Consider the following 26475-nt stretch of genomic DNA (forward strand, 5'->3'; position numbering starts at 1 on the left):
GGCACTTTCTCACTCCAAGAATCCCAGAGCGTTTTCAGCACTGATGGATTTCAGTGCAGATTTGCAAATTTTCGGGAGAGTCCATCTCTCACTTCCGGGGTGGCCCAGTATCTTTTATCCCCCCACCCCCCACCCCTCACTGTCAGGTTGGGTCCAGATCTGCTTGAAAGGAGTCATATTTCTGCAATGTTGCCTTTTTCGTTCATGCTCGAAATACGATTTTAAAGCATGACTAAAGACTGCACTTTACAACTCTCCATAGAGGATGCATGCAAAAGATGATTTAGAGCGTTATTCAGGCATAATTCCTACAGGTAGTTGGCCCCGAATTGTGCAATGACTGTATTTTAAACAGACAAGGAGAAGAGGCCACAGCTTTCCCGCTTAAAGGACCTGACGTTCAGCTGGGAAGGGGAGCTGGGGGTATGGCGCCGGGGCGCACGCCACGTGGTGATGCCCCTGTATTGATCTCAGTAAATCTCCCCACTGTTTTAGAAGCACGTGTGGCCATTCCGCTTATTCAAGAAGCTGCACCGGGTCCACAGGAAGCCCGCTTTGGTTAACTGCGGCCCATCGGCCCACCGCGGGGAGGGGGGTTCAGCTGTCCGGGGGAGGGGCGGGGGCGGCAGTGACGCGCGACCACTTCGTGGAGCGCGGATAACGCGCGCAAGACGCGGCCAAGCGGCTGGGGCCCGGTGGCGGGCCATGCGGAGGAGGGCAGCGGAGGCAGCGACGCCGCCGGGGGGCACCATTCGCCCGGACCCCGCTGCAGCCGGGCCGCCCACGCCGTGGGCGGACTCCGCCGGCCCACGGCCCCGCTCCCTGCAGCTCCGGGCCAGCACCCGCGGCCGGAGCCACGTCGGGGACCCGCAGGCCGTGAACCACGCGACTGACGTGGTCCCGGATGTCTTCGCCATGCGGGTGCTGCTGGAAGATTCCGGGGAGATGTTCCGAGTGACAAACTGCCGCAGCAACATGACGGTGCGGGAGCTCAAAGAGGAGCTGGACCTAACAGCCGGCATCCCCTTCAACCTGCAGCGGCTGCAGTACCTGGACCAAGGTGGCCCTTGCCCGACCCCTTTCCTGGCCACGTGTACTCCTCTCCACCCCGGGTGCCAAGTCCCCTCTGAACCTACAGTGGGGGAAGGGAAGCCGGCCCAGATGAAGACCCCCAGATGGGTCAAAACAAATCCCACACCATGAAACCCCAGGTGGAAAAACCAATCCTGGCCACCTAGGGACTTCCCCATTCCAGAAAAGCCGGGTTCATGTTAGGCCTCAGATCTCCAGGCAAACCCTGTCCGCAGCAAGACCCTGATCAGTAGCAAATCCTCCAATCTCAAAGCCAGCTGTCTAGTCCATCCTGCCAACCTGAGTCAACCCAGTCCCAGTCAGAGCCCCCAATCCCAAACCAGACGCTGTCCACCCCTCTAGGACCCTCAGACACCCAGACCCTCAGTCTCCCATGTCTTCATCAGGGACCCGAGTCCCAAAGCCGGCAGGGTCACACAAGACCTCAAGCCTGAAACATCTGTCCTCAGCAGGACCCCACAAACCTGCTTATGTCAGGCCCCCACATGGAGGCAAACTTCTAGTCTCTGTGCTGTGCTGTGGGACACCAGGACCCCCAATCCACCATTCAGTTATATCCATGCAAGGACCCCAAGCCCAGAACAAGCTTGCCCAAAACTTAGCCCAAATCTCCAGGGTTACCGTGGCTACTTCAGAACCCCGGATTCTTTGGCAAAGGTGTCCACACAAGGACACTAGAGCTTGGAACAAGCCCTGCTCACTTTAGGGCCCTCAAGCCAAGAACCAACCTGCCCAAGAATGAACCCCCTAATCCCCAGACTAGCCAAGTGACCATGAGAACCCTGAATCCCCCAGCAGCCGTGTAGACTCAAGAACACTAGGGCCTTAAACAAAGTGTGCGCCTCAGAACCCATATCTCTCCACAAACCACACTCATGTTTGAACCTCAAATACAATCCCCAAGGGACCCCTGCTCACAACAGAAACCTGAATCCCAGAGCAGATGGGCTCAATTCTGAGTCCCTCATCTCTGCCTAACCAATCACGCATTTGAACCCCACTCCGTCAGCCATCTGTGTCTACATAAAGATGTCAGACCCCCAAATGAACTCTGCCCACGTCTGACAGCTCACTGTGACTACACCAGAAGCCCAGGCCAAGAGTCTTCAGAAGAGCTCTGAGGCATGAGACAGATTCCGCCCACAACAGGACCCCAAAGCTCAAGTCCAGTGTACCCATATCTGAACCCCAAACCTCCATGAAAATCACGTTTGCACTCCAAGGTTTAAGCCAGCCATATGTGTGTAAGGAAGACAAAGCTCAAAATAAGCCTTGTCCGCATGAGGACCCCCCAGACTCAAAGCAAACTCTGCTTGTGATTGAAACCCAAATCCCACATCAGCCTTAGTCACATCTAAAACTCCAAGTTCAAGACCAAACCCTGCCTATATCAGGACTCTGAATCTCATAGCAGAACCTGTCGCCACTGAGACACCTGAATCCCAGGGCAGACCTGTCCAATTCCTCACCCCTATGCTATCCAGGACCCCCAAATGCCAAAACAAATCCTTCCCACAGAAGGACTCCACATCCCAGAACAGACCCTTCCCACAGCAGGACCCCCAGGCAGAGCGCAAACCTTGCCTCCATCAGAACCCCAAATCTCAAAACAAACCCTGTCCACATTTGAACCCCAAATACTGGCACTGACCCAGTCCGTATCAGGACCTCGAATCTCAAGCTGCCTCCTTGTCCAGGTCAGGAGCTCAAAGCTAGCCCAACCGGAATCAGAACCCAGCACCCAAAGCTCACTGTGACTGACTCAGCACCCCAAGGTCTCCTGTCCAGATAAACCCCACAGAGGAAACATCCAGTGGAGAGCAAGGGCCCAGAGCACATTTTCTCCCCCTAGGGTCTCCTTCCCTCAGCTCGTGGGTCTGCCTGTCCCCATCCCATCCCTATGATATTTAGAATATGAGAGCAGGATCAAAGCCCCCCAACCTCCACCATCTCCCCACCTGCTTGAAATCAATGCAAAAACAAGAAAACAAAGGTGGAAAAAAACTCTCTGGGCTGCTGCGCAGAGAAAGTGAACAGCCAGTGGCGCAGAGAGACTGCAGTTATACTGCAGGGGCCGTGAAGCAATAGAGATGAAGACTTGAAGCAGTCTGTCTCCCCGAGCTCCAGGCTCCCAGACATTGCCCTTCTGGGGCTCAGCTTCCTGATCTCTAAACCACAGCCCCATTAGCTCTGGAATCCTCAGCGCTGTTTCCTCCTTTAGGCAGAAATGACTCCAGAAACTCAGAATGCATACTGAAGACCAAAGTCCTTTCCTTTGCCCTCTTGGATATCGGTTAAGCATTTTTCGTGATGTATTTGCTTTGCTAGAGCAGTATTTGAAAGATGCTTAAGAGCATTTTTGAGGTTTTATGTGGAAAGAAAGGTACCTGGATTTAATGTGTTAAAAGTGAACTGAGCTATGGAAGTACTTAGTAAGAGTTCCAAAGCAAGTAATTCGAGAATTATGTGTCCTGAACTGCAGATGTCTGACATCCCTCCTGTTAATTTATTTTCACCCATGAACTATGCCGAGTGATACATTCGGGAAAGCTAAGAGGGAAAGAAAGAGACGAAGTGGCTTAACACTGATGTCACAATCCTGTTAGTCAGCAAGCACTTAGCAACTGTTAGAAGCTTGACCTCTCTTGCGGTTGCCATCCTTACTGTTGACGGCAAACAAGAGAGAAGGTATACCACGGTGATGGAAGAAATTTGGGCTTCTGCCAACAATCAGCCTGACGCCTCTTTACCCACCTCAGAGGTTGCCAGGGAGGATCAAATGAGATAATGTGTGTGAAAACCCTGAAAGACTTAACTCTAAAAGGGGGTGAGCGTTCTCCTGCAGGCGGGCCGCCTTCCCACGTCTGTTGTCAACTCTAATAATTTATTTAGCGGGTGATAATTAGTATTTGTCTGAGCTGAAGGCAGTTGCTGCCTGCCTGTAAAAGGAGAATGTGCTCTGATTTTCTCTATGAGCTGTTTAGCTTGTGTGAATTGTGCTCTTGTCTTTCTCGGAGAAACACAGCCTTGCTCCAGTTTTTTCAAAGTTGTTAGGGAGTGGTCGAGTTGTCTTACTTAGACTAATTACTGAGTTTCCTCAGTATGAGAACCACAAATAAGACCCTAATGAACAGATTTGCTAATCGCTATTCCACGTTTCCATCCACCAATTGGAGTTGCTGGGAGCCAAAGAGTGCCAACAGAGTCTAGAGCGAGGGGCGCAGGGCATCCAGGAGAGGCAGGGCTGGTTGGAGTCCTGGTGTTGCCGTTCGCTGGCCACGTGAGCCTCCGTCTGCTTCTGCGGCAAATGGACCAGCCAACCTGGCTTGTCGTGAAGATTAAAGAATGTGGGTGCTGAGTCCTTGCACTTAGTAATCACTCAATCATGAAACCAAAAATGCTCACAAATTCTACTCGGAATAAATGATAATCCAACCTGGGCAGAGTTGAGACATTCTATTCTAAGGTCTGCTTATTGGAAAAAGCAGATTAATCCTTCAGCCAGGTTACAGGTGGCCGGATAGGAAGATGTGTGTGTGTGCATTTCCAAAGCTAAACTGAAATCAACTTCATTCTTAATGTTCTTAAAATGTTCTACAGTCCTCTTCTACTAATTCTGACCGTCTTCCCCCAAGGGTATGAGTAAGGGGCAGTTTTGGGTGATGACACATAGACAGGATGTTCTTCCATACCAAGTCCAAATTATGGTGGGGGTTGACATGGAGATGCTCATATTACCATAGGGTCTCCACTGGGGCAATTTTGTCCCCCTGGAGGCCATCTGGCAATGTCTAGAGACATTTCAGTGGTCACACCTAGCTGAGCGGTCTGCTGTCACCTTGCGGGTAGAGGCCAGGAATACTGTAAAGACCCTACAATGTCCAGGAAGACCCCACAGCAGATAGTCATTTGGCTACAAGGGTCACGAATGCAGAGGTTGAGAAATGCTGCCATAGGCTATAATTTGAAAGATCCAACAATTTTTTCTCATTATTACCTCTTTAAGCTAACTGATGACAACATTAACGAGAATCAGTATTTTAGTTTAAAGGTATATAACTTGTAAAACCACATTGTGCCCTGTCTGTAATGTACAGTTACTTCAAATAGTTCTACTTAGAGTTGGCCTCCTGAAATGACTTTTGTTCACTTCATGTTTTTTTTTTTTTTTTTTTTTGTGATGGGTCAAGTTATAATTGGGCTTCCCAGGTGGCACTAGTGGTAAAGAACCTGCCTGTCAATGCAAGAGACATAAGAGGTGTGGTTTGATCCCTGGGTTGTGAAGATCCCCTTGCAGAAGGGCATGGCAACCCACTCCAGCATTCTTGCCTGGAGAACCCCATGGACAGAAGAGCCTGGCAGGCTACAGTCCATAGGGTGGCAAAAAGTTGGACATTACTGAAGTGACTTAGCATGCACACACGCAAGTTATAATTATAGAATTTTATGATTTATTGCTTTTTTTGGTGGGGGGGGGAAGGTTTGGCTTCTCTTTGAGTTAAGCCAAATTTATTTTCTAAAAAATATCAGCTACCACAAGTAGACATACGTGGTTTCATCAAATGAGACTGGTGCTCAAGTGTCTCAAAGTATTTTTGTGATACCCAAATATCACAAATAAGATAATCTCTTGACTAAACCAGTGTAACAATTTATCTTTAATGCCTGATTTTTCTTTTTAAAGATAAAAATTATTCCCCATAGGAATTTTGATGGATGACGCTACGCTGAAGTTCCACGACGTTATTCCTGGTGGAATTATTTCATTATGTATCTGGCACTATGATGGATGGACGGAGCTGGTTTTGGCGGCTGTGGAAGGGGATTCCAGTAAGGTGTTTTCATGCTTCTTTAAATGGATATTATACTTCATGAAGCAACTGTAGTTTGTGTGCGTGTGTGTGTGTGTGTGTGTAGGGGGAAGTTGCTTGTTCTTTATTGTGAATATTTGTTGAAAGTTGCAGAGTAGAGAGAACAATAACAACGACTTGTCATCATGATCAAATCGAGTGTTTCCATTTGTTGTTTGGCTTTGCGGTTTCGCCCTGTCCACGGACTTGTGGTTTGTAACCCAGTCACTCCACCCCGAAAGGAACCAGGCCAGCCCTTTTTCTATTCATGTGTATATTTGCGAGCATTCTAAGTCTCTTCAGTTGTGTCCGACTCTTTGCCACCCCATGGACTGTAGCCCACTAGGCTCCTCTGTCCATGGGATTCTCCAGGCAAGAATACTGGAGTGGGTTGCCCTTCTTTTCTCCAGGGGAGCTTCCCGACCCAGGGATTGAACCTGGGTCTCCTGCATTGCAGGAGAATTCTTTACCACTAGCGCCACAAGTATATTTGGTAAAGTTGAAAACCTAATTTAACCACGGAGGATGCCAGATAAGTTGGAACTGCGTGGTCCAGAGAATTCGACGCTGCAGAAAATAAGTCCTGGGAGTCTAACCCACCTGACAGGGAGAGGCTTGGAAACACAGAAGATGCCCTGACCCTTGGCCAGGCCTTGAGCAGGGCTCTGGTGTGGGGCGGGGGTGGGAGTGAGACAGGAGGAGGAAATGTCTACCCAACAGTGAAGGTGAATCACGCAGACACAGGGGGCGAGTGCAAGTTCTTTGTGGAAAATAAATTCCGGGGAGAAGCTATGAATTTGTGGAGGAGACAGTTCACTTCTGGCTGGGATGCGGATTGAGGGGGTGGTTGGGATGGGGTTCTGGGGAGCGGCGGTGGGCTCTAAGGAAGGCAGGGCCAGGACCCAGCAACCCTGTTGCCCTGGAGCAAGAGCCTTAGAGCCCACTCCCCCCACCCCCGCCGATGTTTGCGCAACTCTTTGGCTCCTTCTCTGCATTTCTCCCCGCCTCTGCCTTCCCTGGACTCCTCTCAGGCTGTGTCCATTCTGGGCTCTCTGACTCTTGCTCTGAATGTGGGGTGAGTCCCCCCACCCTTGTCTTGGGCCAGAACTCTCATCACCCCCCGCATCAGGGACTGGGGTCCTCTCTGTTGGAGCCACAGCCTTCCTCCGGGTCTCAAAGCTTTAACTCTCCATGAGAAGATTCTGTCCCAGGGCTGTTATTCACCTGACAGCAGAGTTCAGAGTGTCCTGAATGTTAACGGAGACAATGGGCCTAAGAATAGACCGGAAGGCCAGGGTTCGTCAACTCTCCCTAGGAGTGCGTGCTCCCTTGGAGGTGGGGGGAGTTTGGTGTCGGTGGGGGTCTTCCTTCAGGGCTGCAGCCCCCTTCCTCTGGACACCCAGAAAAGCTATTTTTCTCTCTTCAAAACATGGACAGGAAGAATTTCCTGCCTCCCGAGCCTGTCTGGTGGTAAATTTGTGTTTCCTGGACGTGCAGAGAGAGCTACCCGTGGCTGGCTTCCAGCTTCTCCTTCCCCTAGGGGCTGCTGTCCCCCCGACCCCACCCACCCGGCCTGTCCCATCCCCCTCCTGCACGTGGCTTCCTAGCTGACTTCCCCACCAGGGTGTCCTGGGACCCACCAGCCAGGTGCCTCTATGCTCCTGAAGTCACTGCGACTCACGCGTGTAACTGTGTGTCTCGTCCAGCTGGCTTGCCTCGGCGTTGCCGAAGACACTTTCTACCGAACTGCAAACTCGGGGCGTTTTGACGACAGGCAGTGGAAGAAGTGGATTTCCCAGAGAGCGTTCGTGGCCTTGTATGTTGCCTCACACAGGGGTCACTCGGAGGCTGTGCAATACCTTCTAGAACATGGTAAATCTCATAGCCGCTGGGTATGTTCACATGGTTGGTGTTCAGTCACTAAGTCATGTCTGACTGCAGCCTCATGGACTGCAGCACGCCAGGTTTCCCTGTCCTTCACCATCTCCCAGAGCCAGCTCAAACTCAGGTCCATTGAGGGGCTTTCCTGGTGGCTCAGACGGTAAAGAGTCTGTCTGCAATGCGGGAGACCTGAGTTCAATCCCTGAGTCGGGAAGATCCCCTGGAGAAGGAAACAGCAACCCACTCCACTGTTCTTGCCTGGAAAATCCCATGAACAGAGGAGCCTGGTAGGCGACAGCCTATGGGGTCGTGAAGAATTGGACACGACTTAGTGGATCAGCTTCTTCTTCGCGTCCATTGAGTATGCTCAAGAGTAGGGGGCTTTTGTGGGAAAGGGGGACACAGTGACTTGCCCTCCCGGTCCACTCAGTAGTGGTTTCCTGGACCTAAGTTTGTCAACCACCAATTAAGGCCCCCATTGGTCACTGTCTGAGGGGTCTGAGGACATGCTAACCAGAGGCTGTGTTGCCTCTCTTGGTCAGGACTCAGGAAGACAGAATTTTTCAGGACACCAAGTCACAGGGCTTCCTGGTTCATAGTGTCCAACCAGACCCTGCTGGAGATATTCCCAACCCATCCTGTTATTTCTTCCCCACCTGGGGTCCTCTTTCTGCCCAAGGAGTCTAGCCCCATGCTGACATCCCTCCCTTGGTAGCTGGCAAGCTGGCCAGTCTCCTTTCTCCAAGCCTTTGAATTGTTTGTCCCACACCCTCGTTTTCATCTCTCCTCCACCAAAGGGCAATTACTCTCTCTGTTCACAGACACAGAAGCCTTATCCTGGCTTGTCTCCCAGTTAAAGGGCTTTGCCTGAGCTTCCTTCCTGGATGTAGAGTGTTTTGGGGAAAAGAGGCCTGGGATTGAGGTGCAGACCACTCAAAAACATGAGAAAACCGTGTCAGACATCCCAGGCCACCAGCTTCCTCCAGAAAAAGAACATAGTATTTGATCAATGGTTTCCCAGGTGGCTCAGTGATAAAAGAACCTGCCTGCCAATGCAGGAGGTGCCTGTTTGATCCCTGGGTCAGGAAGATCCCCTGGAGAAGGGAATGGCAACCCACTCCAGTATTCTTGTCTGGAGAATCCCATGGACAGAGGAGCCTTGGTGGACTACAGTCCATGGGGTTGCAAAGAGTCAGACATGACTGAGCATGCACACACTTATTTGGGGCTCAGGAGGGGGCTTCATCTGAGGATCTCCCACATCAACTTGGCTCCAGATTAGACCCCCTCTTCCCAGCCTTTGGCTTTGATCCCAGGCTGTCTGTGCTCTTTCCCCCACTTTCACCAACCAAGCTGGGAAAACATCTCCGATGCTTGGGCAGGATGACAGGCCGTGTGTGTGTGAAGGGTAGGGGTTTTTGTGATGGTCCTCCCCTCTCTCTGCACGTCTCCTGTTGTGTGATGAAATATGGGCTTTTCACAGCCCAGCAGTCCTTTAAGCTCATAAAAAGTCATTTTCACTCTGATGGAACCGTGATGTATTTGAAAGCACCAGTTAAAAAATTACAGCCGGCTTGGCAAAGTTTTCTGTCCTTTGCAGACAATAGCTGTAAAGAGGTGCTGGGGCCAAGGCAGGGTGTTGTGAGAACCCATTTAAAACTTTACCTCACTGACCAGTCATAGCTCATAAAAACTGGCTACTGAAATGTCAGCTGCGTGTAATTGAATTGCCTTGTTCTCTCTGTCATGGTATTTGTTATCCAGAATTTGATTCAATTCAACAAGTCCATATTGGACACCTGTCATTAGCCCACCCATCTGCAGGAGGCAGTGAGGGATTCAATCCAAGTGAAGTCCATCCGTGAGTCATGCCGCCCGGCCTCTGACATCTTCCAGGGGCCTGTCTTCTCCAGGCATCGCCCAGGCTACGTGCTGGGGATGAAAACAGCAATGATCAAAACAAGAGTGTTTTCTGCCCATGTGGAATTTATGAAGGGAAGTCAGCAAATTATTACAAATAATTAATTCCATGGTCAGTCGTGCACAGAATGTTCTGGAGACGCAGAACATCTATTGAACAAACGCAGGGGCTCCCCAGGTAGCTCAGTGATAAAGAACCCTCCTGCCAACACAGGTGGATGTAAGAGATGAGAGTTTGATCCCTGGGTTGGGAAGATCCCCTGGAGGAGGGCGTGGCAACCCACTCCGGTATTCTTGCCCAGAGAATCCCATGGACAGTGGAGCCTGGCGGGCTGCAGTCTGTGGGGTCACAAAGAGTCAGACATGACTAAACTGTGCACAGGGGGATTCTTGGGGAGGAGGACTAAGGAGCGTTTTCCTGAGGAAGTGAATGAAACCTCAAGAAACATAGGGTTATCCCAAGGGCGGGGCGGGAAGGATGAGAGTGTTTTTAGCAAAGGAAACAGCATGTGCGAAGATCCTGGGGCAAGGGAAGGGAGCAGGTGTGTTGAAAGGATAAAGCTAGAAGGCTGGTGTAAGTGAAGCATGGGGCGGTGGGGGCGGAAGATCGCTGAGTTGGGGGATGAGTAATGCTGGAGTCTTAAGGGGAGGTGGGTAGGGCAGAGCAGTGAAGACCTAGAATATCGCCCCAAGGATTTGAGCGAAGGTTGTAGAAAGGTCTTTGCCACCAGAGGAGCCTGGAGGTGAAGCAGGGCTGGATGCTGGTTGGGGGGGAGACAGGAGTGACCCCACCCTGGCACTGGGTACCAGGGTGGGGAGCAGTTATGCATTCTCCCAAGCATTCCTTCCCAAACCTCGGCCCCTCCCCGTGAGTCTCTTCTTGAACAGATTTCTGAAGGTGGGCTCTGGCCAGCGGGGTGGCCCTCCCTGAGCCCACTGTTTTATTTCCCAGGTGCCAACTGTCAGGGAAGATCCCCCGTGGGCAGGACGCCCCTGCATGTGGCTGCAGCCATGAGCCGGCTGGACTGTATCAGCCTCTTGCTTACCTATGGGGCCTCCATCAACGACAAGGACGCCAAGGGGGAGACGCCCATGTCCCTCGCCCGCCGCCTGAACCGCACCCAGAGCGAGCGACGGATGTTCCTCTTCTACTGGCTGGTGAAGATGGGGACTAAGGACCCACTGGACCCTGCGGTGAACAAGGCTTTCCAGAGAGTCAAGGCCGGGTTCGGCACCAAGAAGGAGGGCAAAGTGTAGGAACGTTTGCATATTGACACTGACTCGGAGTAACTTTCCAGAGTTCAGGTCCACGGTGACCAGTGGCCGTGGGTGAGCAGAAATTCAGGGAAACATGGCAATTAATCTGAATCAGACACGAAATGATCTGTCCTGTTTGCAAATGACATGGGCGAGAATACTGATAGAAGTGGGTGACTTTGTGTTCATTTCCTAACCCATTATGGACCTAACAGACTCCCACGCCAGCCTTTAATTTCGAGCTATTTGTTCATTATACCCAGTAACGCTGCTTGGGGTGATGTGGACCAATTACCTCCTCTCCCATCCGGACACCGTCTAATGCATCCCCATAATAGGGGTAATGGACACAACGAGAGTAACTCTTGTTGTTATGGTGCAGAACCAGTGCGGGCAATTGTCGCAATGTGGGTGGTGGGCGGTGCCACCTGTGAATTCCAGCTTGTTAAATTCATGGAACAAGATGCTCCCGGAGCTCGCAATGTTCCAGAAGTTCTTCTGAGCCTTCCTGGAGGGGTCTGCTGCCTGAGTCAGAGGTAGGGTTGGGGTGAGAAGCTAGGCTGGCCAGGGGACATCCCAGCTTGGTTGTCCACAAGGGGCACCTGGTTACTCTTGGTGAAAGGGGGTGAGTTGACATTGGATTTAAAGGAGACCAGTGCAAAAGATGATGATGAGCTCATAAAAGAGAAAGTTTGCACTGGCAGCTTCTTTTTTGCCTTTTGTCCCATCCCCAAAGGTCCAAGCACCCTCCTCCCCTGCGTTAGCTTTCTCCTTTCCTGCTAGAACTGGGGGAGCTCCAGCATCCTTACTAGAGGGCAGTGTCTATGTTGGACTCTGGGCTCAATAGCCCACAAAAGCTGCCATGTGAGTGATGAGGCGGGTGTGGGAGACCCGAGGGAGGGGTGAGGACTGGAGCAGACTGACGTGTCCCCCACCCCCCAACCCTTGCCTGAAGAAGATGCTGCTACTCAGCTCCAGCAAGTAAGTGAGCCAAAGGCAGCTAGAGCTTTCCAGAGCTGGGAACCCGGCTTTTTAATCTAAATCCTGATTTTTAAGTCTTGCCTTGAATTATCCCCTGGAGAAGGGAAAGGCTACCCACTCCAGTGTTCTGGCCTAGAGACTTCCATGGACTGTATGGGGTCGACTTCCATGGGGTCGCAAAGAGTTGGACAGGACTGAGGGACTTTCACTTGCTTTTCTTTTGAATTATTTTAAGATCAGCATATGGTACAAAAGGAGAAGAAGATTTGAGGCACATGGATGGGACTGCCAAGCATCATCAAACCAACTTGTTTCACCTGGGAGATGGGTGGAAACAATCCAGGACTCCTCGGACTGTTCCCTGGCTCCAAAACCTCAGGGCGGGAATGGCCGTGGGTGTTCCTGGGCGATGCTGTCCCCCCTTGCACCCACAACCACATGTGTCTCTCTGAAGCCCTGAATCCTGACGCAGTTTCCAGGGCCAGTCTGTGTGGCAGCAGCATCTCTACCATTGCGGTTCTGTTATGTGCTTTGGCAGATTTTTTTTTTTTTTTCTTTTTGGTCTCAGACCTGAACTTAGTCATTTTCCAAGAACTCTGGTTCTGAAGTTCTGATTTTTAAGGAGCTGGAAAATGGCACTGCAGCCCAGCCGCCCTCCTCTCCAACTTACATCCCAAGAACTGGAACTGGATTCAGCTTTTACATCAATGGGCCGCATTTCCTGCTGTCTTTGCAAGGAAGATCCGTGATGATGATGTGGCTTTACGCTTGGTGGACGTGGCTGGACCCAGCTCAGCAATCTGTTTGACAAATAATAGTCGGGGGAAAAAAATACAGCTCGGCATCAACTATGTCAAAACAGAGATCTTGTTTTTGGCAGATGTTCCCCAAAGTCAATAGGCAGATATTAAATAGCCTCACCCAGTGGGGTCAGTTCATTTAGCTAATGAGGTGTGTTGGCAGGGGGACCTGGGCACCCTTTTAACTTAACAAGTGGTGTGACTCACAGTCATGGGTTTTCCGGGAGCTCTGCTCTCCTGGCTTTATTGTTAGGAGAGTCAACTGCCTGACACTTGTCCCCAAAACTTTGGAGGGAAGCCCTCTGTCTTCGTTGCCCCCAGTTCAGCTAAACACTTGGCCAGGAACTGAACAAGTTCCAAACTGTGATGACATTTTGCTTGGTCCGTGGCAGGGTCATTGAAACACTCCTGTAGGTCCTGGGGACTCTTCCTTTCAGACAATCTTAACATCCGAGCTGTTCTATTCTAATAAGCTTGCATTGCCTTGTCAATAAAATTTGTCCACAGCCTCAGAAGAGTTGATCTGCAATTGGGTGCAATCATGTTACACTTTGCAGACAATTTTATTCAACATTTGAACTTTTGTGGGGTCATACTTTGGAGCCAACAGAATTTTTTTTTTAAGGGGTTGATCTTAAACATTTGTGTAGGATCCTGAAATCCTTTTAGGCCCAAGGTACTGGGGGTGGTCTTTGGTGGTGAAGCAGTGGTGGTCTGCCATTGACCCGGTGGGCCTCACTTCTGTGTGGAGAGTGACTTGCTTCCTCGGAGTTATGGTCAATCATCTGGGTATAATATCCATCTCCCTGCTCCGTTTCTCGTATCTCCTGTGAGGCTGAACTCAACTGCCAGAGTGGGATTGCTACCAGGGAAGTGTGGACGTAAGGGCTGGGGGTCAGAGTGGACCCCAGGTTGCATCTTGGTGGCTCTGCCCTGTGGCCTTGGGTTACTGGAGGATGGAGGGTGCTCATGGTGTCTGGTCCCCCGGGTTGTTGGGAGGGGGCGTTCAATACATGCCAGCTCTTCTCAGCTGAGAGCTTGGTGCAGACTGGCTAAAGTGAGCTCCATCATTGATGATCGAGGAGAGGGAAGAGAGGAGAAACATTTAGGACCATTTAGAGCCATTTCTTGGGCTCTCAAGTTCTAATCAGCAAGAGACAGATGATCTCTGAGCTCAGGCTCCCCATGGAAGAGCCGTCCAATGTCCTCGGATCCCTCAGTGCCTCCTGACCAGAGGGGACCCTGCTTACCAGGGTACCTTATGTCAGCCAGGAAAACAGCCATTGGGATAAGGGGAGCCTCTCTGGAGAAGTGGATGGCTCATGCTAAGCACAGCTGTGCCCCCACCACATGGTCACTAGCCTTGGCCACCCCTGTGGACCCCTCGCGGCCGAGTCACTGCCTGGGTCTCGGGCATGTGGCCATCACTCTCCAAAGACTCGGCTGAGAGGCTGCATGCCTGGGTTCTGCCCACGGGGTCCTCCCCCCATCTCTGGTCTGAACGCTCCCTTTTCTGCAGCATAGACACTGACCAGATCTTCCCAGAGAAGCGGAAGGGCACCCACTGGTGGCGCCTCAGGGGACTTTAAGTGGCTCTGGTGCTGCAGTGAGGGCCATCAAAACACAGGGCGAGAAAGTTATTCCCTTTTCAAATCACTCTCAGTCCTTTAAATTCCGACAAGAGGAAAGTCTCCGCTTGGTGTTAGAGGGTCGGGTCCCCCGGCTGGCCCCCCAAATACCCTTTTTATAAGATACACAAACAGGGCCACCTTCTGCCGGTAGCAGTGTTTTGCTAGGATTTAATGACATCGTCTTGTTTTCAGTGTATCTGTGGGCCGGGATTCTATTTTTATTTCCACTCCTAACTAGTGTATGACCTCAGGGCAGACTGTCACCTCTCCAGGGACCCTCATCATCTCTATCCCAACCTAGTCGCGATGACCAATGTGGATGGTCCTCAGAAAGGGCCTGGGCTGGCTATCCTGCAGGTCCCACTTAGGATTTCCCTCTGCCATCAGATGGATGGCCTTGGGCCAGGCAACTTCATGTCTCAGAGCCTCCGTTTCTTCTTCCATAGCGTTTGGGCAAAAAAACCTGCCCCCGCTATCATGGGAGGGGTGCAATGCCTGACACAGAGCAGATGCTTGAAAAACAGTATCCATTATTACTAAGACTGCTACCACCACTTAATTTGCTTAAAATGTTTACTCACTGGGGAATCAATACACTCCCCATGTGCAGAAATCCTCATAAATTTTCAGCAAACCTTATACCATGAGAGTCTCCATCCAGAACTAATCATTCTCAGGGTGGGAGAGAGAAATTTCTCTCCAACTTTGCTGATTTTAGTATTAAGTACAAGGCTTCCGCAGCAAACTTCTAGAAAATCTTTCTGAACTTAAAACTTCAGGGCCAGTTCTGCAGGAGAGAGAGAGGAAAAAAAAAAGAAAAGCTCTAGCGTAAGAGGAAAATTCCAGCCTCTCAGCTCAGCCTCCGCAGTGTGTCCTGACTACGCCAGCACCCAGCAGAGGGCACAGAAACGCATTAACATTTAGAAAAACGCTGCTGTTTGTGCTCACTGGAAATGTCAGAGCTGCGGCAGCCTGTGCCCCACTGGAAACTCGAGAGTGGGGCTCAGCCAGGGGCACTTTCAGACGGCTTCTCAGCCTGAACCCCCGAAATTGTCCATCAAACACACATTTTGTGAGGAGAACATTGATTGCGTCCAGTGAGGGTCCGTGGATCCCCCAAACCTGGGCGAGTAACAGAGGGGACAGCCACCCAAGTTGTCGAACCAAATCAGTACCTCCACGCAACATCCTTTCTACCCCTTGGGTGGGTGCGCACTTTCAATTTGCAATTTGGAAAAAATGATAAACAGTGGTCCCATCTGGTGGTGCTGTGTGCGTGTGCCCCGGTGTACGCCAGAGTTTGGGTCACAGCGCCCTCTAGTGTCGCAGAGGGGAACTTGCAGCACCCTACAGCCTTGCCAGATTACGACGTAGGTATTCAGAAGGCCCATCTACCCCACTGTGGAAATCTCCCCTACAGAGACAAGAAGATCCTGATGGTGGGCAAGATTGAGGGCAGGAGGAGAAGGGGGCAATAGAGAACGAGATGGCTGGATGGCATCACTGGCTCGATGGGGATGAGTTTGAGCAAACTCTGGGAGATGGTGAAGGACAGGGAAGCCTGGTGTGTTGCAGTCCATGGGGTCACAGAGAGTTGGACACGACTGAGCACCTGAACAACGACATAGATGAAGCCCCCCCCCCGCCGGTCCATGATGAGATGCGTGTGTCAGTGTTCATGGCAGCTGTTTCTGGTGGCGAGTGCCTGGAAACCCTCCAGGTGCCCACCATGGGGGAAGGATGGTGCCACATTTTGCAGCTATTAAAAAAAAAACAAAAACAAAACAACAACAAATGATTTGATGTCCAGGCCAAGGCGTTGCCATGAGGGTTGTCTGTGATATGTCATTACATGAAAAGCAGCAAGTTGCCCAGGAAATGTGTATGAGCTCATGGACTTAGAATCCTAAAAAGGAGGTGAATCCAATAAACGTGGACATAAATTTATTTGAGCCAAAAGGATGATGTCAAAGGTCCTTAAACTCTTAGCGTTGCTTGCTTTGTGGCCGCAGGGTTGCTCTGCACAGCTCTGAAGGATCACAGCAGGCCTGTCTTGTCTTCTTTTACGGTGCTAAAAGACACATAATATAAAACTTGCCATTAATGATTAGTGCATTCACTGTGTTGTGTAACCATCAGTCCTATCCAGTTCCAGAACATTTTCATCAACCCTAAAAAAAAAAAAACAACCCGGACCCAGTAACTGTCCCCACCCCTCGACAAACACTAATCCATTTTCTGGCTCTGTGGATCTGCCCATTTTTGGATATTGCACACAAACAGAATCCTACAATGTGTGACCTTAGGTAGTTGCTTCTTGGCACGATGTTTTCAGGGTTCATCAATGTTGTAGTGTGTACCAGTGCTCTATTCCTTTCTGTGGCTGAATAATATACTATCATGAATCCACTAGTCAGTTGATGAACATTTGGGTTGTTTCCATCTTTTGACCGTTGTGAATAATGCTGCTATGAACCTGGGTGTATAAGATTTGTTTGAATACCTGTTTCTTTTGAGTATATACCCAGGAGGGGAAATCGCTGGGTCATAACATAATTCTATGTTTAACAGAATGTGTTACATTTGTAACTAAAAAAATAAGAAAAAGGAAAAGAAGAGAACCCCCTTCCACCTGAGCTCTCCAAACTTTGAGGATCACAATAATCATTTATTGAGCAATTATCCTGGGCCAGACATTCCACATGGCTTCCCTGGTGGCACCAACGGTAAAGAATCTGGATTCAATGCAGGAGATATGGGTTCGAACCCTGGGTGGGGAAGATCAGCCAGTGAAGGAAATGGCTACCCACTCCAGTATCCTTGCCTGGAGAATTCCATGCACAGAGGAGCCTGGCAGGCTAGAGTCCACAGGGTTACAAAGAGTCAGACATGACTGAGCGACCAACAGACATCCCGAATGCTTTGTCTCATTCAGCGGTTTCAGAGATGCTGAGAGTCACAGGTTCTCAAACTTGAGTGCAAATTGGTCCCAGGAAGGGCTTGTTAAGACACAGATTGCTGGGCTTCCCTTCCTGAGATCTGGATTCATTACGTCAGGAGCAGAGCCTGAGATTTCTCACAGATTCCCAGGGATGCTGGCGCTGAGCAGCACTGAACACCATCTAGTCCATCCAGGCCTGGTTTTCATTGAGGAAACTGAAGCTCAGAGAAGTCAGCAAGTTGTCCAGAGTCACACAGCATGTAAATGGCAGAGTGAGGATGTCTGACTCTGAACCATGGTTCTCGCAAGCACCGGACAGTACTGAACTATGCCCCCACAGACCATGATCCTTCTCCAGGCGTGAACCGGCCAGGCTGGGAGGACTTCCTGGCTGAGACCTCTGTTACCTCTCTAAGGGCCTCTTTGCCTGCTTGTGAAACGCATAAAATAAAATCTCTCAAAGGGGTGCCTACCCAGAGCCTTCTTGCCAGGACGGACCCCTGGGCCGGGCACCACTAGACAGCGCAGAACACAGGACGGAGAGCAGGTAATCACACCCCACCGACACCGTTTTGTATCAGAGCCATAGCAGGACAGGCCCCCGGGGCTCCTGAGCATTTTCTTCCTATCTCAGCCTTGAATTCAGGCTCAAGTCTCCCTCCCCAAGTCTCCCGGGGTCAACTCGAGGTTGCCGGCCAGGTGGCGCTGCTGAGCGCTGCTGCCGCTGGTGGGTGGACGAAGTGGCCACCAGGTGGCGCAGCGAGACCGCAGATGGGCTAACGGTACCCAACCTGTCCCTCCAGACCTGAGTGCGTCTACAGGTTGTAGACCCTGTTGCATTTAATTTCTTCCTCTCCCTTTATTTATTCATTTTATTTTTAAATTTATTTTGAATTGGCGGATAATTGATTTACAATATGTGTTGGTTTCTGCCATACATCAACATGAATCAGCCCATCCCACCCCTCTAGGTTGTCACAGAGCGCTAGGTTGAGCTCCCTGCGTTGTTCAGCGAATTCCCACTGGCTGTCTTACATATGGCAATGTATATTTTTCAGTGCTACTCACTCAATTTGCCTCACTCTCTCCTCCCCTACTCCGAGTCCACAGGTCTGTTCTCTTTGTCTGCGTCTCCACTGCTGCCCTCTCCTCTCCCTTTAGACGTTATACCCCCAAGGATTTTCCATTCTATTATTTCATGCTGTTTTGATCTTTGCATAGAATAGGGGCTTCCCTGGTGACTCAGATGATAAAGAATCTGCCTGCAATGTAAGAGATCCAGGTTCCAGCCTTTGGTCAGGAAGATCCCCTGGAGAAGGGAATTGCATAGTATAGAATATTTTAAAAAATATCTAACTTTATGTGGATCTTTTCACATAAAATTAATGGGACAAGAATTATAAAAAGAAATATGGCCTTCCAAAGATTCTTTCTCCAGGGGACCACCAATGGTCTTAGGGTGGGGAATAAAAGCCAGCCAGCTTTAGAAATAAACTTTATTTAAGACCCCACCCCAAAGGGAGGAAAAGTCTAGGACCTTCCTTGCAACTCTCATGAATGTTTAAAGTAATGTCTTATCACCTGGGAGGGCCTGCAACAAAAAAAGCAAAGAATTTTGCTAAATTAGGTAGATCCTACATATTTTTCCCAAGCAAAGTATTGATATAGCACATGGAGAAGGGCTGAGATTAAAAATGAGCGCACATCAGAATTGCTATTTTTTTTTAACCAAATTACACCTTCAAAGAACTTCATGATTTATCTCCATCATTCAGCAGACTGCAGTATATTTCATACCTGGTTCTTCTCATGCATGGTTTAGGAATTCTATTTAAATGATGAAAAAAATGTATATGATCTGTGTTTGCCAGCGCTATCAAGTATCTTATTTGTGTCTTGTAAAGACACATGATGTCTTATTCCTGCCTTACAGTGACAGACGCTTGGGGAGCAAAGCCACTTCCTTTGAAAAGAAATGAATGGGTCCCCTGAAGCTCGGAACCCTGGACTTTTAGATGGACGGACGTACTGATGATGAGCTGAGGCATCAGAGCTGCTACCCATCCTGCGTCCCACGGATGCTGTGACTGAGCCTCATGGATGACAGAGCTCTGCCAGGCTCCCGGCTCCGCAGACTGGGGGCTCTTGGGAACAGTCTCACGGATGCTCCACAGTCGCCCTGCATGCCCACCCTTTTGGCTTCCTCTTCCTGCCTCAGCGAGTTACTAGATTCTTCAGCCGTCTTTTGTGAATCTTAAGAAGTCCAGCTTGGCCCCAGGAGAAACCATCTCCTCCACTGTCGCTCCTCCAGCTCAGGGCTGGCCCGGGCGGGCTGGTGGTCCTGTGGCTCCAGCCCCCACTTGCCCAGCTGTTCCTGTGTCTCCGGGGTGGGCTCGGGTTGCTGGGGGCAGTGAGAAGGGCTGTATGACCCCCTGGCCCCCAAAGACCCCCCATCAGGGGGAGCCAGGCACTTGTGGGTTTTGGGGACCCCAATGTGACCTCTCGCAGTGGCAAACCTGCTCGCTGGCCTCTGTGCTCTCGGGGACGAGGTACCTGCCCCCCGCCCCCTGCCCGCCCCCCGGCCTGCCTTCCGTGTATCTGCTTGGCCTGCGGGGAGAGGGTCCTTGCCCTTGTCCTATGGGGGCAGAAATGGGACCATCCGATCACTGGAGACCTGGCTGGTGGCCAGATACCAGAGGACAGTGGCCGGACCCCACGTTGACGGATGTGAGGATGGCGTGGATGTGAGATGCGGGGATGGGAGAAGTGGTGTGGAGACCCTTTTCCCAAGTAAGGTCACGTTCACAGGCCCCACCCAGGTGGACACGTCTTTTCGCGGGCACCGTTTCACCTCCCCAGTGGTTATGTTCGAGGTGTCCACACACCTGAGTGGATGGGTTCACAGGGGAGGGACTCACCGGACACACGGGTTTGGCAGGTGTCAGCAAGCAGGTGGAATTGAGAGGGCGCCAGGAGCGGGAGGTGAGGGTGGAACAGAAAAGGCGGCCAGGACTGAGCCCTGAGGGTTGCCTGTATTCAGAGTTCAGGTCAAGGGGGGCTGGCAGATCAGGAGAGAAGGGGCGACGGGGTGGGGGGAAGGAGGGAAATGCCGAGGGGTTGGAGGGCGTGGCTATGAGAGCTGAAAGCTGCTGAGCCTTCAGCCGGCTGGGGATGGAGAGACCAGCTTCAGGGGTGTCTTTTCACTTGTCTCCTGCCCCCTGCCTTCCTGTGAACTGTGACCTCCAGAGGGGTCAGCTTCAGGCTGGTCCCACCATCAGGAGGAGAAATTCAAGCCTGGGTTGAGGTCCTCCTGGTTGCTCCTCCCCGGGAAATTAGTTCTATTTCCTCCTTTGGACTAGCAAGTAATTTTGAGATGATCCCTTCTCACCCTGTGAACACCTGGTCCCTGGCTACCTGTTTTTTTTTATGGTAAAGCAAGCATAACGTGGAAGTTACCATTTGGACTCTTTTCAAGTGTGTAGTTCGGTGGAATTAAGCACATTCACACTGACTGCAACCGTCAGCCTCATCCATCTCCACAACTTTTTCACCTTCCCGGACTGGAACTCTGTCCCCAAGAAACTCCCATTTTCCCCTCCCCCAGCTCCTGGCAACCACCATTCCTTTTTCTGTTGCTATGAGCTTGATTCCTCTAAGTTTCTCGTGTAAGTGGAATCGTCCCAAATTTGTCCTCCCCTCTGCCTTTTCGAAAAGCAGCTTTATTGAGACTGAGTTTTAATTCACAAACTGTACACTTCACCCATGTAAAGGAAGGGTGCAGTTCAATGGTCTTTGGTAGTTATTATTTAGTCTATAACTGAAGGAGTCTTTTGGACCTAGAAAAGAGAACAACAGTCTCAAAGGCCCCTTGCTGAATCATCTAACTTAGGAGAAAACAAAGCATAACTTTAGTTCCATCCTGATGCTCCAGGCCAGTTGCATCTATCTGGGACTTATCACCCCCTGTCTGGAAACCTACCACCCCCTACACCCGCCCAGAAGACTTATCACTCCCTGCCCAACTGTAAGTGTCATCTCAACAAAAGAATACTCAAAATATCCCACCTGATTGACGTTTCCCTTATTGCTTCCACAAACCTCCCTATAAGTATGAAGCCTCCCTGATCCCTCTTGGCACTCAGCCTGGTCGTTAGGCCGACTGTCTCCCCTCCTTGCCTAAATAAAGGTAACCTACTTCTGTTGAGGTCGTCTTTCCTCTTCTGCCTCGCCGGAACTTTACCTTACAATAACCACCACCTCTGTGTAGTTCCAAAACATCATCATCGCTCCCAAGGGAGACCCCATGTCCATGAAATACTCAATTCCCATCCCGGGTCACCCCAGGCCCTAACAACCGCTAATCTTTCTGTTGCTACGGATTTATCTATTCTGGACATTTCATATCCATGGGATCAGTACATGGCTCTTTGTGTCTGGCTTCTTTACTTAGCATGACGTTTTCAAGGTTCATTCATGTAGTTCCCTCTGCCGTACAGTAGGACCTTGTTCTTAATCCATCCTATATATAATGGTTTGCACCTGCTAATCCCAAACTCCTAATCCATCCCCTTGGACAACCACAGTCTGATCTCTATGTCTGTGAGTCTGTTTCTGTCTTCTAAACAGGTTCATTTATGTCATTTTATTTATGTTCATTTATGTCATTTATTTTAGATCCCACATGTAAGTGGTATCATATGGTATTTGTCTTTCTCTTTCTGACTTATTTCACTTAGTCTGGGTCTATCCATGTTGCTACAAATAGCATTATTTCATTCTCTTTTAATGACTGGAGACTCACATTTTAACATGATGATTTCTGTGCATTTTCGGTAACCTTCAATTCCAAGGTGTGCAATTCTGGTGAATGTATGGGAAGCGCCCCATGAGCTGGCCTTGACTCTCTGACCAGCACTCAGGCCTGTGGGTAAATCCCTGTGATTCAGCCAGTGGATTCTGGGTCTTTAGTACCTTCTAGGAAGTAGGTTTTTTTTTTTTTCTTTTTTGTTGTTGTTGTTTTGGCTACACTACCCAGCATGAGTGATCCGGGAACTATCTGGACCAGGGATTAAACTGGCGCCCCAGCATTGGAAGCGCAGAGTCTTAACCATTGGACCACCAGGGAAGTCCCCTTTAGCACCATCTAGAACTTCCCTATTCTGTTTCATAGCACAGTCCCTGGATGAGCCTCATTGGCCTCGCCTTGGAGTTTGTTAGGAATGCAGAACTCAGCCTCCACTCCACACCTATCGGATCAGCATGTGCATTTTCATGAGGTCCCCGGGAGTTTGCAGGGTGTTCTTCCTGAGGCCTCCCATCATGTTGGCACCAAGGCAGCCCCACCCTCAGAAAGCCTCAGCACCGAAGGGTGGGCGTCTGGTCCAAGCCCTCCAGCTCCCTGAGACAGAGGAGTAACTTTCTTTAGCATTTCTGCCCTGGGGCATTTGTGGTGTGCCTGAGCGTCAGGGCTGGGCGTCTGGCCTCTGCTGGGACGTTTGGTCCTGCCTGACCCTCAGACTCTGGTCTGTGCGGTGTCTGCCCAATCCTTCCTTGTGGCGTCTGCAGGGTTGTGCCTGCCCCTGCTTTCCCTCAGCCACTTTCTTCTGTTCTCAGGGACAGAGGTTGCTGGGAGCTGCTCTCGCAGCACTGGGGGTGACTTGGGGGCCCACCCTGCTACTCCCCTGACATGCTGGGGTTCCAGTTCCCCTCTGCTGTCCCTTCTTCTGCCCCAGCAGCACGTCCTCTCTACCCGGGTACCCTAGGTAGCCGTAGACTGAGGGGGAGCTTATCCCCTCCAAGGGGGCTCTTCCTGGAAAGATCCCCCCTCCCACATACCACCTTGGAGAGAGACTCTGGGATGGATGAGGTGGGAGGGCACGTTTTCTAAGAAGCTTTTCTCTCCTTCGTCCTGCTCCCAGCTTCATTCTCCCTGAGTTCTCGCCCTGCTCTATGGATGAGACTTTTGAAATAAAAGAAGAGTTTTTGTTGAGTTTTCCTCTGTTTCCTGGAGCATCCTTCTTGCTCAAAGGCAGTGGCACCAAATGCTTGGTTCCCGCACTGGGAAAAGGGTCATGAGAGAGCAAGAAGAGGGACAAATATGATTTTATGCAAATTTAATTGGGACCCAGGGCTTTGTCCCTTTGGGGCTGGTGGTAAATTGAGCTTTGATCAGTCTTACGGGTTCTGCTGCTCTGATGGGTGGGATTGTAGCCATTGATCCTAGGACACTTGGTCCTTCCATGGCCTAATGGCGTAGGATGTATATACCTATTTGGAGGGCAAGGCCAAGAACCCTAGTGTCTGCAGCTTCTATGCCCAGGCAGTGACTGATGGGCTTGGGGTGGCAGCTGCCACCCTGCTGACTTTACCCCGGTGCCTACCACTCCCTACTACCTCTGCCGCCCGGGAGTGCCACCCATTTACACGATTGCCAGGCCCCTAAAGGCATTAAATGAACGGTTCTCCCTGATTATAGCCTTTTCTTTTCCAGTCAGCTTAAACAGAGGGGAAGTGAAAAATGTGAACACGTCAAATAACTTCATATTTCAATAAGTACAGCTGTCGTGACCTGCCGGTGATTTATTCTGAGAAAGGCTATAGGTTGAGTGAGCCCTCCTGCTGCCCCCCTCCAGGAAGTTTAGAATTAGAACCAGAGGATATGATTCTATTGAACTTTTGCCAGAGCAAGTTCAAGAGGGGAGAACTTGACCTCATATATTTGGTTTCAGACCCCATGACCCTCCTTTCGGAAGGGAAAAAGTCTTTCTGGCATCTTTTTCCATTTTTTTTTGAGCAAAAGTTTTGCTAAATCCTTGGGAACTAGAAACCCCAACATCCTGTTGTTATATGTCCAGAGCAAAAGATAAGGATCTAATTTAAACCCTGATCCTATCTCAATAAGACCCATTTCATACAGAGCACGTAGGCTCTACCATTCCCAGAGTCTGTTTCTGCCCAGATTAACGCAAAACCTTCGTAGTTTGTGAAACACTTTCCCCCCAGGGAGTCCTGAGGTCAGGGCCTGCCCAGGGCAGTTAGGGAGCAGGACTGCAGGGCCCTTTGGGCAGGAAGAGGGTGTCTATGGCATCTGGGGGTCTGATGGATCTCACGTTGGTTATTTGGATGCTCATGCTAGCTTGCCCAGTGGTGGGGCAGGCCCATCCATTTGGGGTTTGGGGGGCACTGTGGTGTAGGAGCAGGAGTGGCTGTGTGTGTATACCAAACACCCCTGAGGGCTGAATCCCCACCTGTATTGATTGAATCAAGCCCTGGTAATACACTGGGTAGAAGATCATTTGGGAATTAAAGCAGGCACAAGATGTGCTGGTTACAGAAAACATGGAAGTTTGACATGAGGGTCAAGAGCAGAGCATCATTTCACAGTGGTGCCCATTTGCTGAGGATATGAAATGGCCAGGTGGCTGCTGCCTGGAGGAGTGGGCTGGATGCATTTTCAATTACCTGGCAGTGCGGAGGGGCTGGTGAGCAGCCTGTGAATGTTTATTGCCAAGCTGTGTTAGATAGTGGGGCCTGAAAGTCACTGGCTACTTTGCCCAAGAATTATGTGGGATAGTGATCCAATGGTGCCCAGGCCTGGACACCCCACTGGTTGCTGCAGCTCTACCCACCCCAGCCTAGGATGGAGCCCCAGACACCCCTTCTTCTCTCCCACCCCTGTGTCCAGCCTGCCTCCAAGGTTTGTGGCAAATCATCCCCCTCTTCCACCGCAGAGCCTCACCTATCCCTGCCTTCAGAACCAACTTGCAAATCAAAAGTGTGATGACACCTCTCCTCTGCTTGGAACTTTCAATGGCTCCCCATTGCCCTTCAGATAAAATTAAAGTGCCTGAACGGAGGTTTCAAGGCTCCCCACTCCCTATGACTTCATGGGGATCTCATTCTAGGCCATATTCTTTCCTGTGGGTCCCCAGGCATGTGGCCTTTTATTATTTCCTTCCTGGAGTAGGGCCTTTGCACATGCTAAGTCACTTGTGTCCAACTCTTTGTGACCCTATGGACTGTAGCCCGCCCGCCTGCTCTGTCCATGGAGATTCTCCAGGCGAGAATACTGGAGTGGGTTTCTATGTCCTCCTGCAGGGGATTTTCCCGACTCAGGGATTGAACCTGCATCTCTTATGTCTCCTGCATTGGCAGGAGGGTTCTTCACCACTAGCGCCAACTGGGCCCAGGTTACTTTTCCGGCCTCTGCTCGTCTGGCTAATCCCACCCACCCTGCTGTTTGGTAGCCTCATTGCTGTGTCCCTGGCCTATTCCTGCTCACTGGCCTGGAGCTCACATTCCTTGGAGCACCCCTGAGCTCTCTTTATCAACATGGTAATGAATGATCTGGGCCATTGTTACTGTTCTGTCTCTGCCTCCTTCATAGAGGGGAGCTGCCTGAGGGCAGAGACCAGAGCTAATCTGGATTAACACCATGTCCTCGTGGGCGGTCTGAAAGGCAGAGTCTCAAAAACATGTTGCTGAGTGAAACATGGTCCCCACGGGCCACGTCCTGTAGGAGTCCACTGTCACGAAATGTCCAGCCTAGACCAGTCTATAGAAGACAGAGTCCTGGCGGCTTAGGGCCACGAAGGATGAAGACTGACTACAAATGGAGTTTCCTTTTGGGGTGATGAAAATATTCTAGGATGAGATTATGGTTGTGATGGGTAGTCCTGTAAAAAGACTCAAAATTATTGAACTGTGTAGTTTCTATGGGTGATCTTCACGGTATATGAATTTATCTCAATGAAACATTAAAATTTTTAAAAACATTTTTTTGGAGTGTGGTTGCTTTACAGTGCTGTTAGTTTTTGCTGAATGAAGCTGTATATTTTTAAGGCACTGAGCAGATATTTAACAGATGAAAGTTTGTGAAGTTCAAGAGAAGCAGAGAGTCTCTTCTGCAGAAAAGCAGTCGACTTAATCTGAACATCTAGGACAAAGAGCTGATGGACTGGAGAGGGGGTCCAGGCCTGACTGTGTCCTCCCTCATCTGCTGACCCGGCAGGAGGGAGGAAGAGGCGAGAGGAGGACACTGGTGATGGGTGAACGGGTGCTGACGATGCGATGGTGGGCATGGTGGGTGGGCAGCGGTGGGTGGTGTGGGAGGGTGAGGGGCC

At 50.5% G+C, this 26475-nt stretch overlaps 1 protein-coding gene across 1 annotated transcript; it reads left to right on the forward strand.

Moving 5' to 3' along the window:
* The first annotated feature begins 705 nt into the window (after positions 1-705).
* Positions 706-11000, forward strand: ANKRD60 (ankyrin repeat domain 60). The gene is made up of 4 exons (XM_043480569.1): positions 706-1060; positions 5797-5927; positions 7649-7814; positions 10696-11000. Exons 1-4 carry the CDS (start codon positions 706-708, stop codon positions 10998-11000), a joined length of 957 nt encoding a protein of 318 aa, XP_043336504.1.
* The last annotated feature ends 15475 nt before the right edge of the window (positions 11001-26475 follow it).

The sequence above is a fragment of the Cervus canadensis genome, chromosome 10 (assembly GCF_019320065.1).
Source record: "Cervus canadensis isolate Bull #8, Minnesota chromosome 10, ASM1932006v1, whole genome shotgun sequence".
NCBI lineage: Eukaryota > Metazoa > Chordata > Mammalia > Artiodactyla > Cervidae > Cervus > Cervus canadensis.

Bases quoted from the DNA above. Each gene is read 5' to 3' on its own strand.
- ANKRD60 (XM_043480569.1), top strand. From the start codon at position 706: ATGCGGAGGAGGGCAGCGGAGGCAGCGACGCCGCCGGGGGGCACCATT. The intron at 5,928-7,648 runs GTGTTTTCATGC...TGTCTCGTCCAG, and splicing joins TGGAAGGGGATTCCAGTAAG to CTGGCTTGCCTCGGCGTTGC. The intron at 7,815-10,695 runs GTAAATCTCATA...TTTATTTCCCAG, and splicing joins GCAATACCTTCTAGAACATG to GTGCCAACTGTCAGGGAAGA.